This window comes from Oryx dammah, unplaced genomic scaffold, assembly GCF_014754425.2.
Source record: "Oryx dammah isolate SB20612 unplaced genomic scaffold, SCBI_Odam_1.1 HiC_scaffold_5, whole genome shotgun sequence".
NCBI lineage: Eukaryota > Metazoa > Chordata > Mammalia > Artiodactyla > Bovidae > Oryx > Oryx dammah.
In genome coordinates, this window is record NW_024070189.1 from 59,123,250 (window position 1) to 59,137,241 (window position 13,992).

The 13,992-nt window shown below is 57.7% G+C and overlaps 1 protein-coding gene across 4 annotated transcripts in view; it reads right to left on the reverse strand.

Annotated features, from left to right (window-relative positions):
* CXXC5 (CXXC finger protein 5) overlaps nucleotides 1–13,992 on the reverse strand; it is a 39,782-nt gene that overhangs the window by 1,987 nt on the left and 23,803 nt on the right. For all 4 annotated transcript variants that reach the window (XM_040239970.1, XM_040239971.1, XM_040239972.1 and 1 more), the window contains exon 2: nucleotides 586–1,649. In XM_040239970.1, the coding sequence (XP_040095904.1) occupies nucleotides 586–1,488 (903 nt within the window). In that variant the 5' untranslated portion in view covers nucleotides 1,489–1,649. The remainder of the gene's footprint in view (nucleotides 1–585; nucleotides 1,650–13,992) is intronic.

The window sequence follows — 13,992 nt, forward strand, 5'->3', positions numbered from 1 at the left end:
CAACCCAAGTCTGTCAGATGCCCAGAGCTAGGGTCTTCCAAGACTCAGGGCAGAGCAGTTGGCACTGGAGCTGCTCTATTCTTGGGTAAGGGTCTGAAGGGACAAACGGAGGGCTTATCCCTCAAACCCAGAGGATCTACAGAGGACAGAACCCCTCAAATGGGGCAGGGGAAAGTCCCAGAATCTTAGGTCACAAACTGGAAACTTTTGGACATGTCTGAAAGTCAAAGACTTAGGACCTGTGTGGGAATCTCAATATCTGACCCAGAACTCTGGGTGGTGCGGGGCGGGGGCTGGGGGGTGGCATTTGGACTCCTGGGGCCTGGAGGGAATGTTAGGCCCCCATGTGGAATTACGTGCTTGCCTAGGTTGAAGACTACAACCTAAGGGCATCCTGGGACGTGGCTCTGACTCTCGGGGCAGTGAACTGGTGTCTTGGAGCCTGGCCTAAAACCGCAGAGCCCAGGGACAGCTGGGCATCCCTGACACAGGCCCAAGGAGGAAAGGTGGGGATGGGGACAGGGGTGGGTTTGGACTGCCAGACAGACCCAAGAGCCCACACACCTCCCTCTAAGGCGCCGTTACCTCCAGAGCAGCGGAAGGCTTCTTTTTGAGTTCCTCACATTTTCTGAATTTGCAAATCTGATGGCCAGTCTTTCGGTTCCTACAACTGCTGCACTGCTCGCAGTTGATGCGCCGCCGGCAGGGCGCACACATGCCGCAGCGTTTCCGCTTCTTCTTGCCGGAGCTGATGGCGGAGGCCAGCTCTCCCTGCATGGGGTACTCAGCCAGGCCGGCCATGTGCAGCGCGCTCTCAGCCAGGAACACGCCCGCGGGGGTCATGATGAAGAGGCCCGGGTTGATGGGAAAGGCGCCCAGGTAGGGGAAGTCGGACTGGCCGTTGAGGGCTTCGGCACCCGCCACAGCCTCCATGTCGGGCAGGCCGGCGCCCGCTTCGCTCATCAGGGGTAGGTGCTCCTGCACCACGCGCTTTAGCATCTCCGTGGACTGCGCAAACTGCTGCAGAGTCAGCTGTCCCTCGGCCGCCAGCTCCGTGGCGCGCTCCGCCTTGCTCAGCAGGCTGGCCACAGCACCGCTTTTGTGCTTTGAGGTAGAGTTGCTTTTGTCCACAGCCATGGCCGCCGCCAGGTCGTGCCCGTTGGCCAACAGGGAGGCGGCGGCTGCGGCCGCCTTTTCGGCTGACTCCCCGCCCATCATGCTGCCACCGCCACTACCGCCGCTGCCTCCAAATGAAGAGTAGTGGGAGAGGGGGCGGGAGCGGCGCAGGCTCTTGTTGAGGGGTTCACTGATGATGCCGCTCTTGTTCCGCCGCTCGGGGGGTGGGGCGTCATCTGCCACGGAGGCTGGCGGAGCAGCGGCCACCGCCGCACCCTTGTCTGCCGCTCCCGCCTTTGGGCCACTGCTGCCATTGGTGCTGCTGCTGCCGCTGCCGCCGGTGTCCTGGGGGCTACTGCTGAGGCTCGACATGGTGGGGCCGAGGCCCGGACCCCGCTGCCGGGGGAGCCTGCCAACTGCCGGGGGTCCACAGACAAGCACCGGGGTCCTGCCGCCCAGGACAGAGAGACCTGGTGGGAGTTGCCCCTCAGCGCAGGTACATGGTCGGGTGTCCACGTGGAAGTGCTTTCACTCTGTCGGGACAAGAGGATGGATACAGGGTCAGAGTGGCAAACACCTCCGCTGCCACCAAGTGCGTCGCCACGGTAACCACCACTGCCTCACCAGGGCATTCATCAAGTGCCAGCCAAAGTTAGGAATTTCTCATTTGTACTCATAAAAAACCTACAAATGTTGGCTAGGAATATCCTATCTGATAAGGTGAGGAAGACAAGCTTTGGGAGAAGAACTGACTGTCCCATGGATACACGGCCACTCAGCAACGCAGTGGAGGCTCAGCTGGATCCCCCTGCTAGGGTCTGGGAAGACCTCACGAAGGCAGGAGGTCCTTCCTGTCGGGGGAGTGGAGATGGAGAGAGCGGAAGAGCTCCATTAACCTCAGAGGTTACCCTTTGCTTCCTAATCTTTCACTGACCCAATTATGGAGAAGAGGGGTGGACACAGAGCTTGGCAATACAGACCAAAGTATGGAAGCTGCTTCTGGATGCTTACTAGAGATTCCTAATTGTTGTGTTAAGCCTTCAGTTGTGTTCGACTCTTTGCAACCCTGTGGACTGTAGCCCGCCAGGCTCCCCTGTCCACAGGATTCTTCAGACAAGAATACTAGATTGGGTTGCCATTTCCTTCTCCAAGTGATCTTCCCAACTCAGGTATTGAACCTAGGTCTCCCGCATTGCAGGCAGATACCATCTGAGCCACCAGGGAAGCCCAAGATGCCTAATACACATTAATTATCTCAAGGCTCTGTCAAGTCCTGCAGGTAAAGGTAAGTGACTTTGTTTCACAGAATTTGCCAAATAGAGCACAGAGCCCTTATTTGAAGGAGCACGTACCCTCCTGTTAGAGGGCAGGCAGCCCTGTGCCAGAGGACAAGCCTCCTCCTGTAAGAGTAGGGGGCCACCCTTGTGCACCCATCAGCACATACTCCCCACTCCCTCTCAAACCTCAGGACCCACTCTTGTCTCTAGACAGGCCTCACTGCTGTGCCCCAGCCTGGCTCCCAGACGGGTCTGGAGGGAGCTCCCAGTGGGAGCAGAGAGCACAGAGTGGACTCTGGGCCAAAGGGAACTCTGGCTGCTGCAAGCTGGGACCAAGAGGAGGTGTGACCCTCTCAGGAATGGAGTCTGTTCCTTGGCCATGTCCATGTGTGGGGGTGCCCCTTCCCAAGACAGAGCCTGTTCTGCTCAGGCCCCAAGACTAAGGCATGTGAGCAGCCAGGCTCCTTGGCCAGAGCTCTGGAAGAAACTGTTCCAGATGGAGCTGAGTGGTAGTTTCCTCATCAGCCCTGGCTCCCTAGCATCTGCCTGCCTCGGCCCAGCAACCCCCAAGAGAGGGGTGGGAGGACGGGGCCCCGCCACGAGCAGCTGGCGACTCAAGGGGGAGGCGCACATCTGGCCGGGCCTGTCCCGCCCTGGGCTTGGGGGTGGTGCACACTGCATCTCTGTCCCCAGGCAACCCCACCATCCCCCAGTCACAGAACTCAGCCTGTCCTGGGAGGTCATCCAGCCCAAGCCTGTGAACTGACAGAAGGGGAAATCGAGGCTCTGGGCAGGTAGGGCCCCTGGCCGACTGCTAAGGAGTGGCCATGAGGAGAAGTGAGTGCTGGAAAGGGAAAAGCTCCGTTCTCCGGAGTGAGGCAAAGGGCAGGCATCAGCAGCTAGCCAGCCACTCTGCCTCCCCGGCAGGTACTGGCCCATCTAAGCTCCTTCGTAGTGAAGGTGGATAAGTGGTGAGGAAGAGCTGGGCAAGCTGGCAGATTCCACTAGGACAAACCCAGGATGGTCTGGCAAGGTGTCCAGACTGGGCCAGGGAGTGTCAGAGGGGTCAGAGTCACAGTAAGAGGAAAGGAGGGAGAGTGCATATATACATCCCAGGATAGCTATGCTTTATTCTACCAACTAAGACTCTAGCCCAGGCTGGCCGTTGGGCCCTTGTCATCAGAGATCAGGGCCCCTCCAGGCATCAGGGACCCCGGCTAGGTGTGGGCAACCATGACCACTGAGACCAGGGCCAGTGACTATCATGCCCAGTCACCCAGCCCCTGGTCCATCTGAGTGCAACTACCCTGCCCTGGACCACAGCCCCAGATGCAGGGTGAGGGAAAAGATAGGAGCAGGCAGGCGCCCGCAGGCTGGAGAGGTGGGGAGGGGAGCAGTCTGTGCCCCAGCCCCTCTGTGCGTCCCCCGCCTCTGAGGCCTGCAGGCTGGTGGCAGAAATCGATAGCTGCATTAACGCTGCTTTTGCTCCACTCCCTCCCTCCTTCCAGCTCCACGATCTGGCTCTGCGTGTGGGGCGGGCAGGTCAATTAGAAGTCAGCTCCCTCAGACACAGCCACAGCCACACAGCCGGGCCTGTGTTCAGGCTAAGTCTCTCTCTGCTTTTGTCTCCATACCGAGTCTCTCTTGGTGGGGACCTAATCTCATGTTGTTAGTCTCTGGCCCCCTTTTTGAATCTCTCCAATCTGTCATTTTCTGTCCTTCCTCAGGGACTCCCCTCCCCCCGCCCCCCGCCCCCCCACCACGCCCCCGACCCCCCCACTCGGTCCTGGGACATGCTGAGCTCAGGCCCAGAGGACGTGATATGTCATGGAACAGGTGCTGCAGGCAGTGAACGCTGGTTTCTCAGCCTCAGAAAGTGAAGTTGGGGGTACGCAAGGACTGGCACAAAGGGTAACTCTGTCCTGAAACCCCAGGGTGGGCAGATACCAACCTCTAGTCCCCATGGCCTGGTCCCCAGCCAAGGCTGTCCCAGATCTGCACCATACCTGGCCCATCTCCTTCAGACCCTGGGAAAAGCTGACGCCCTTGTCCCAGAGGACGACTGACCACAGGGCTCACGGGCTCTATTCATGAAAGGGGAAGACATAAGAGGAGACCTTCTCCCAGGCCCCAGCCTCTACTGCAAGGCACACAGCAACCCTCTCCCAGGCCAGAAAGGGCCTGGCAGTGCCCAGGCGGCAGGGGAGGAGCCGGGGCTGCGTTGAAGCGGAGCGGGAATGAGCGGGAGGGAAAGCTGGCGGGCAGGCGGGCGGCGGCGGGCGCATCCATCATCGGCCCTGCCAGGAACGCATCCAGCCCCCAAAAAGAAATACTGCGCCTGAGGAGGGACAACAAAGGGCTCCGTTTCATCAGCAATGCGGAGCCAGCGCCCCGCCGCCCCGCCAGCCGCGGTCAGCCCACAAAGGACCCCTTTGTCCATGCAGGAGCCAGGCCGGCCGGGAGTGGGGACCAGGGGCTGACGGGCGGGGACAGAGCCCAGGGGGCGGGGGTGGGGGGGAACCAGTCATGGAGCACTGGGGGGCAGAGGGGAAAGAATAGAGACAGGTGGTGGGGACAGAGAATCTGAGACACGGAACTCAAGGGGTGGGTCAGAGAAAGGGGCTGAGGGAGGACAGAGTAAAGGGTCAAGGTTAGAGCATCGTGGGGAGCAGAGACTGGGGCAACTGGGTTCAGAGATGCAGGCTACCTGGCCCAGCCCAGGGATGAGAGGATCTGAGAGACATGGAGACAGAACCCTGGGGACCAAGAGAAGGCAGTTGGACATGCCCCTGGGAGAGGGAAGTGGAGGCAGAGGTCGGGGAGACCAGATGAGCCCTGGCCCACTCTGGTCCAAGGCCCGGGAGGAAGAGACAGGAAGGAGGGCTGGGGGTCAGGGCTTCCTGCTCTCAGGGCCGAGCTGTGGGGCCCCACCTCATGGGAGCTGGAGCTCACTGGCTGTCCTGGGACGTGAGAGACAGTCAAAGCTGGAGCCACTCCTCCCTCTACTCCCAGACCCAGGCCAGCCCCAGAAAATATGGGACATGGCCCCTCCCTAACCAGCTCTCGCCAAGTGACATTCAGGCTCCCTTATCTAAGGGACCCTATCTGCTAGCATTTAGTGAGCACCTACTGCGTCCCCGGCCCTGTACTCCCATGTTCTACATGTTATCTCTCCCTTCTGATTCCTCCCCAGGACTCGAGGAACCGGAACTATGAACCAATTCCAGAGATGAAGAAATTGAGGTTCAGAGAGGTTCAAGCTGTCAGGCCAAAGTCAAAAAGTGGTTCCCTGTAGGGGGAGAACTTGAACCCAGGGCCCAAATGTTAGTCACCCTGCTTTGTGACTGCTTTTGCTTTACAGGGAAAGGTGACCCAGCCACCCCGAGGCTGCCCTCATCCCCTCCCTGCGGGTTGTTACCATGCTTGTCACCTTTACGTGGTTGGGGGCACGAGCTGTCACAGGCCCCAGGGGAGTGTCCCCACCTGGGAGCTTGGAGATACCCAAGCAGGAACAGGGAATGCTGGACCAGTGACGTCATAATGCCAGCTGGCAATGAGGTCACCAGAGGTGGTGGCAGAGTGCTCACTCCACCCTCTGTGCCGGGGGAGCCCAAACTGTCCTCAGCAGGGCTCTGTCCTGGGTCCTCCAGGCTACACAGCAATGGGCAGGGGGTGGGGCAGGAGGGTATGTGGGGTGGGCTGGAGCTGTCTGCATGGAGACCTGCACACAGGTGGCCACGGTGAGATGTTCTAGACCTTGCACACAGAAGCAGTAGCAGCCCCATGCCCTGTGGTCCTAGGAAGATACAGACTAGACTGGCACTGCTCTGGAGGGTTACAAAGGAGCTGGGCCGATGGGCACATGAACCAACGTGAAATGGGAGGGTGGGAAAAGGATCAAGCGGGACACTGGGACCCTTCTGGAGGAAGGGGCTGCTTAGCCTGTGAGTTAAGGATAAGGAGAGGTTACCAACGTGGACACAAGCTTGAAAGGGTTCCCAAGAAATGGGGAAACGGACGAGGTGTGGCTATGAGGTTGGCAGGGTTTCAACTGGGCCGGGCCTTGAAGTCAAGAACAGGATTTTTTTTAAACATTTACTGAGGTATAGTTGACATACTACAAAATTCACCCATTATGTAATTCAATCATTTTTAGTGAATTTATGGAGTTATGCAACTATCCCCTACTCCTCTGCTGGTTGGAACAGCTGTCCTGCCTGCCGAAGGAGGGCTTCCTGGAAGAGGCAGCATTATCAGGGCCTTCAGGATCCCAGGTGTGGCCTGGTAGAGCCCACCAGTGTTGCAGACTTGCAGACCCTGGCTCATTGAACCCTTCCCTACACTTACGTGCTACACCCCCTCACATCCCTCCAACCCACCTTGATGGGCTGGTGTCCTTCATCTCCAATGGAGAGGGGGCGTTGGACAGACTGACTGATGGTGGGCAGGCCAGACCACAGGCTATGGTGGTTGAACTAAGCTGAGCAACTGGGTGTGTGTGGGGGTTTCCATCTCTGATTTCCATGATTCAGCCTGGGGAGTTTCCAGAGGGAAAAAAAAAAGCCCTACTCAGGCCCAAGGAGATACACAGGGGACACCAGTCTTGGAGGCCAGGAGAAATGCAGGCCTTACTGGAGAAACCAGGGCACATAGCCAGCTATGGACGGACACACACATACAAGGACACATTGACCACTGTTAGCACCCAGCAGATGGTCTGAAACGGGCCACACCCTCAATGCCACTAGGGTCTCCCTAAGACTAACACCCCAAGACCAACTGCCAAGGACAGAATGGGGGTGGAGGCTGCAGTCCTATTTCCTTGACTCCACACTCCTCAGGCAGGCTCAGCCCCCTTCCCTAAGGACTGATACATGCTGCTGAGAAAACTCAGGAGTATATGGGGTTCTGCCTGCCCTTACAGAGCTCCCAAAAGGAGCTGAAGGAGGAGATCAACCCATTTCATGGACAAAAACACTGAGGCCCCAGGCAGGAGGTATGCCCTGACATGGGGCTTCTAGGGAATGAGGTAAGGATCCTGGGACACCTCTGATAAAGACAAGGCCTTTCTCAACAGGCACCTCCTTTGGGCCAGGTTCCTTCTTTAGAAAGGTCATAGGAGCCGGAGGACTCTCCTTACTGTGTGACTGTGGCATATGGCCTCTGAGCCAGTTTCCCCATCTGTAACATGGCACCATGAGGATAACAGCTAACACATATGGGGACCTTTCTACGTGCTAGACAGTGGACATGCCTTGTCTCATAGAATCCTCATATCCACTTTCTGAAGGAAGTACTATGATTGCCCTATTTAGAACAGACAGTTTGATAAGCAACTGTGAGAAAATGATTGCCTCCTTGTTTGGGAGCTCCTGGATCATAGACTAAGGTTTCCCAAAGTGGAGATGTCTGAGCTGATACTAGCCTGGGATGAGAGCCCACACTTTCTTAGGACCTCCCTCCCCGTGGGCTTCACCACAGGACAAGCCAGGGAAAGCCAACTCAGAGATATCTGGTCCCCACTGGGAGGGGGCATGTATTCAGAGGCCTGGCCAGGGCATGGAGTCGGCAGGTCCAGGTCTGTGGCTCCATCCTGCCCCTTCTTCCTGACTTTGACACCTTTACCCGCACTTAGCTTCAGCTTCCATCTGTAAAATAGAGATCAACGGTTCTTGCTCCTTACCCCAAGCTACAGAAACCATGAGCCCAGAAGGGCCTGTGGGGAAGGAGGTGGAGAGATACAGAAAAAAGACTCCAGATAGCAACCTCCAAATCCCAGGAGGAAGGGAGATTTTTCAGATGGGAAACTGAAGCTTGGAGAAAAGGGTTCTAAGCAGGCCATAGGGTTGGGACCAAGCTCCAGAGGATGTGAGGCTGATTGGGGTGAGGAGCATCCAGCCCCCTCCCTTTCCTGTCTCCCCAGAGGACATGATAATAGCAGACCTCAATATTGAGCACTTGCTCTCTGCTACGTATTGTGCTAAGCATTTCACATACATTTTCTCACTGAAATCTCTAACTCTGTAACTACTATTAACCCCATTTACAAATGAGACTCACCTGCCTAAGGTCACTAGGTCAATCAGCACAAGAGTCGGGATTTGAAACCGATCTCTGCGACTCCAGGGCCCGGCTCTCCAGCACTGCCCAAAAGTTCTGAGGCACATTTTGGCTAGAGGGTGAGGTCCAGGGGCACCCTCAGCCTAGGGGAACCCTCTTGGTTTCTCATCGGTCCTGGGGGGGAGGGGGGTAGTTCTCAGGCTCTGAGCAAAACACTTTGGGACGCTGTCACAGAGAAGTCTGCAGCTGTACCCTAAGGCCCAGGAAGACAGGGGAAGGGGCTGCGGGTGGGCCGGACGGGCCAGGCTGGGCCAGAGCTCCGGGCATTCCGGCGGCCTCCGCAGGAAGCAGAATGGGACGGAAACCGGCTCCTGCCTCCTCCCCCAGAATCCTGTGGGCAGCCTAGCCGGCCTGCACAGAGGCCCTCTTTGTGCCTGCCCCAACCCGCCACCCGCGGCTGGCCCAGGGTTTTGAGTTTCCTGGGGGGTGGGGGCCCCACCACTGCTAAACCTCCAGCTACCTCCCCCTCTTAGAGGCAGTCACAGCAGTCCGCAGCTGGAGGAGGAAGTGAGTGATGACCAGGGATACCCCAAAGACCCCAGGCCTGACGTGTGTCCACATTTTATTCCCCCAACACACCCTAATCAGGGGCTGGAGGTGGGCAAAGGGACCCAGAGACAGAGCCTGAGAGGCCACCCCCCTGAGCCTGCCCTCCCTGCCAGCTGTCACCAAGCCCATCCTGACCCATCCAGGACTCTCCTATCCCATTCCATCTCAGTGCACTTGTGCCCAGGCTGGTGGACATCCATGGAGGCTGGCCAGGTGGGTAGGGTGACCCATCTGTCAATCATCATTTCCTATTTTCCAGGAACTCCCTGGACATATAACGTGCATCCAAGGGAAGACCTCAAGCTCACTTCAGCATTTCAGGGGTCCAAAGCTCCTTGGGTGTTGCAACTGCTCAAGAACACCAGACCCCAGGGAGCACGCTCAAGCTGGAGTGTATATGGTGAGGAGCAGCACTAGGGCCAAGTATATCTGCGTGTGTCCACCTGGGAGGTGTGTCAGAAACCTGTGCACATTGCATGCATGAGAATGTGTGTCTGGGGCTGTGCCCAGGTGTGCATGTACAGTCTCAGTTATTACTCTGTGGTTTTAAGTACTGATATACAAATGGGGCTTAGATACCAGTGGAGGTGGAGGTCTCTGTGTGACCTGTGTGTAGGAGTGGAGTGTGGCTATCTGCATCTGTGGATGTATGTGTATGACTGAGTGTGCATGTGTCCAAGTAGAGTGGTTTACATGGTGGCTGGATATCTGTGGGTTCTCCTGGCCTGTCAAGTGTGTGTGAGTGAGTGTATGTGTGTGTGTGTGCGCAGGCGTGCGCGTGCATGTATGCACAGGTGTGCATGCACTCACTGAGTTCTATCAGGACCTCTGAGGGGTTCTGAGATATGGGTCTGGGGCTCAACTGGCATGGGGATGGCACAGACAGGAACTCATGCCAGGTGCTGGGACCCCTATGGAAACAGGAAGCTGCCCACAGGAACACCTGGGCTGTGGTGGAGATTGGGCTCCACTCAGGTTCAGTCTGTACCCCTGAGAAATCAACCCAAGGCTCCACTAGCCAAAAAGCTGTCCCAGCCTCGAGGGAGGCACCTGCCTCATCTGCCATTCAAGACCCAACAACTCTGGCCAGCATCTAAACCCGTGTGCCTGGCCTGAGCGAGGAGAAAACTGGAAAACAAAAGCCCCCAGACCGCAGGCCCTCCCTGCAGAGGCGTGGGGGAGGCAGGCAAGAGGCGGGAGGCTAAGGAGGAGGGAGGGAGGTGTCGCTGCAGCCCCGGAACACAAAAATAATGAGGCGAGAGGGGCCGTGGGGCCGAGCCGGCTGGTTCCGGAGTCGCTATCTGACCTTGACAGATGCCACAGCTGGGCGCCTGGAGAGGAGCCGCCGCCACAGTGCTGCAGAACAGCCCCCCCGCAACCCGCCACCTCCCCCAGACCGGGTCGATGGAGGTTCAGGCAGGCCCCAGCCGCAGGCAGCCACCCCACCAGGTGGGAGCTGGGGGACCTCAGAGTGTAACCCAGTCAGGCAGGCGGTAGGGGGAGGAGATGGAGGCAAAGAGAGTGAGTGGGGGCAGGACCATTCCCTGGGCACGGGAGGCAGCAATGGGGTCTCCGGAGGGCACCCTAGCCCTCAAGTGTGGCTGTGTGTGTAGGAGAAAGACGTAGAGTGTACTATTGTGCTTGTGTAGCCATGAGGCTGAGAGTGTGTGGTTAAGAGAAGTAAGTTCTGAGTGTGGGTATAACAAAGATCATATATGTGTGTGTGTCCTTGGTGTCACCGATCACTCCTCTGCCCTCTTCCAGAGCCACACCTGTCCTGGCAGGAGCAACCCATGCTGGGGTCAGGGATGGTGGGGTGCAAAGAGAGCCAAAGGCACCCTGATCCCTGGCTACCACCAAGTTCTGTCACTAGAAGACAGAAGAGAGGTGGCCCTGTGGTCGTCCTGGCCTCCCCTTTCTCACCCGCATGGGTGCTCCGGACACAGAGACAGGCTTGGGGCTGGACGCCACCACTCTGGGGACACCAGTGAGGGGCTGGGGTACAAGCTGCAGGAGGGGATGTTGGGCTGGAGGTGGATTAGCAATTCCGAGCACTGGCTACATAATTAAAAAATCATTACGGCAGGCGGGCGGGCAGAGCCATGTGAGCTCACGCTCAGAGCGGGTGGGGACACGGCCATGGCACTCCCCCTCCCACCACTTCCCGGAGGAAAAATCCCACCTGCTAATATAATTATGGAAAAACACAAGCACAGAAATTCGGTTTCAGCAAACAACGTGCCTGAGTGCCCAGGGCCTGCCTGGCCCTCAGCACAGTGGGCAGGCTGGTCACCAGTGCCCAAGGCTCCCAGCGGTAAGCTGGGTCCAGACCCCCACCTCCTCCGCCTCAGCAGCCCCCAAGAGTGGGGGTGGCGGTGTGCGGGGGACATGTAAAGCCCAGCTCCTCAAATTCCAAATCCAACAGAAAACTGGCCTGTCCTGATAGTTGACAAATGGGGAAACTGAGGTTAAGAAATCCATGTAAAGTTATGGTGTTTGTGGCAAAGCTACAGCACCAATGGGCCACCCCAAAACTCAATACCCTTCCTTCCCCTGTAGTCCTCCAGCTTCCCTATCTCATCGGTCATCCCCCGGTCCCCCTCCGCTCTCGGCTGGGGGGCGGGGTTGGGATGGGGGGTGGGGACGCGACACACGAGCAGCTCTCTCCCTGAGTTGGAACTGGACTGTTCAAGTCAGGTACTCCAGCTCCGCCCAGCCCCTAACTACGCCGGGATCCTAGGTTGAGGGGGCGCGGGGAACCCCAGGCTCCCAGTTCAGGGACGGGGCGTCCTGGGCTCGGCTGGGTTAAGCTAGGCCGGCAAGGTTGGCTCCCGCCCCGAGAACGGCGGCCAGCTCTGGGGCACAGGCCCCAGAACGGCAGGAGCAGCCGCCATCACCTCGGGCCTGGAGCGGGAGGCGGCGGCGCAGGGAGGGCAGCCGGGCTTAATTAGTCTGCCTGGGACCCGGGCGGGCGCCGGGGCGGCAGACGCGGCCGCCGGAGCCGCGCAGGCACGTCCGCGCCCGGCCAGGAGGCGGCGGGGAGCCGGGAGGCCGCGCGCCCTGGGACGCGGTGGGCCGGCCGGGCGGCCTGGGCTGAGGAGATGCCGGCCCCGAACAGGCCTGCCTTCCCTCATTCCTCTGTGCCACCAGGCGAAGCAATTAGAGGCTTTCAAAGTTTGTCCTTAATTGGTTTCATTTTTGCCTCATAAATGATTCATGGCCCTGGAGGTCTGGGAAAGGGAGGGAGTGGCAGGGGGAATTTGGGAGCCAGGCCCCCTACCTGAGGCTGGAGAGGGGCCTGCAACCTTTGCCCAGTTGAAGACAGGGCTTGGGGAAGCCTCCAGCAGGTGGGATCCTCCAGCAAAAATAAAAAACCCCCGGCCCTCTCCTCAGGGCACTAACTAATTAGCAACTGTGACTTCTCTGCAGACCAGAGCTCTGCCGCTGCCGCCAGGCCCAGAGCCACTGCAGCTGCTGGGGCCCTGGGAGGGTGAATAATAATATAATGATAACAAAATAAAAGTGTCAATAGTAATAATAAAGATGGTGAACACTTATAAAGTTCTTACTTAAGTTTCGGACATGCAGTTAAGAACATCTCTTTTAACCACCTACCCTAAATCCCCAAGCACTGCCAGGAAGAGGTACCAGAATCCCCATTTTGCAGTAAAAGAAACTGAGGCTTGGAGAGCTTAAGGTCTTTCCTCTGCCCCTCCGATGCCCAAACTCCTCACTCCCCAAGGTCTCAGTAGCTTGGGGCTTAGGACTGGACACCTGGAACACTGCCAGTGAGTTAGGAGCTGCAGGTCCTAAGGAAGCCTCCAGAAGAACCCAGAAAGGTCGAGTGACGCCATATCCACCTGGGCCAGGTTAGCTCCGCCCCTCACAAGGCTGTGTGACCTTACTGAGCAATGTCTTCACACAGCCTTAACTGGCCCATCTGTCAAATAGGAAACAGTAGCCCTATGACCCCCACCCAGCACTCACTTGTGCTGGGCATGGGATCAGAGAGATGTCATGGACCCCATGCTCAGGGAGCTCCCAGTCTAGGAGAACATGGATGTACACAGAGAGAAGGGCTTGGTAGAGTCTGTGCGCGAGAGCTCAGCCAGTCACCCGCTGAGGGCTGCTTGGGGGTGAGGTGGGCAGAGGAAGTGTCTCCCTTTTAAGCACGTTCCCCAGTGGCTCAGATGGTAAAGAATCCACCAGCAATGTAGGAGACCAGGGTTTTTGATCCCTGTGTCAGGAAGATCCTCTGGAGAAGAAAATGGCAATCCACCCCAATATTCTTGCCTGGAGAATTCCATGGACAGAGAAGCCCTGGTGGGCTATAGTCCATGGGGTCGCTAAGAGTCGGCCACAACTGAGCTACTAACACAACCCACACAGAATGCTCAGGGAGTGGGCGTGACCCACTTAAACCCTCGGCTAGAGGTCAGACCTTGAGGAAACCCAGAACTACAGACTACATCAGAGGGATATTCGATGCAAAATGCCCAGCTTAGTCTGTCCAGGACAGTCACTTTTATTCTGAACAACTATGAGAGGTGAGGTCTACACAATTATCTGCAAGGCCCACTTGGTCCCTGGGGACATCCCAGAGGTAAATGCACTCAACAAATTCAGGAGCAGATGCTTTATGGGGCTTTCTGGTGGCTCAGTGGGTCAGGAATCTACCTTTGATGCATTAGACAGACGCAGGAGACATGGGTCCAATCCATGCGTCAGTAAGATCCCTTGCAGGAGGGCCTGGCAACCCACCACTCCAGGAGAATCTCAGGGACAGAGGAGCCTGGGAGGCTACAGTCCGTAGGGTTGCAAAGAGTCGGACACAACTGAAGTGACAGAGTAAATGCTGTATGGACTGACTCCCCCTAGAGGCCCCAGGGCTCTGGGCCGCTAGCTGGCAGCTCTTGGGTACCTCGTAGAT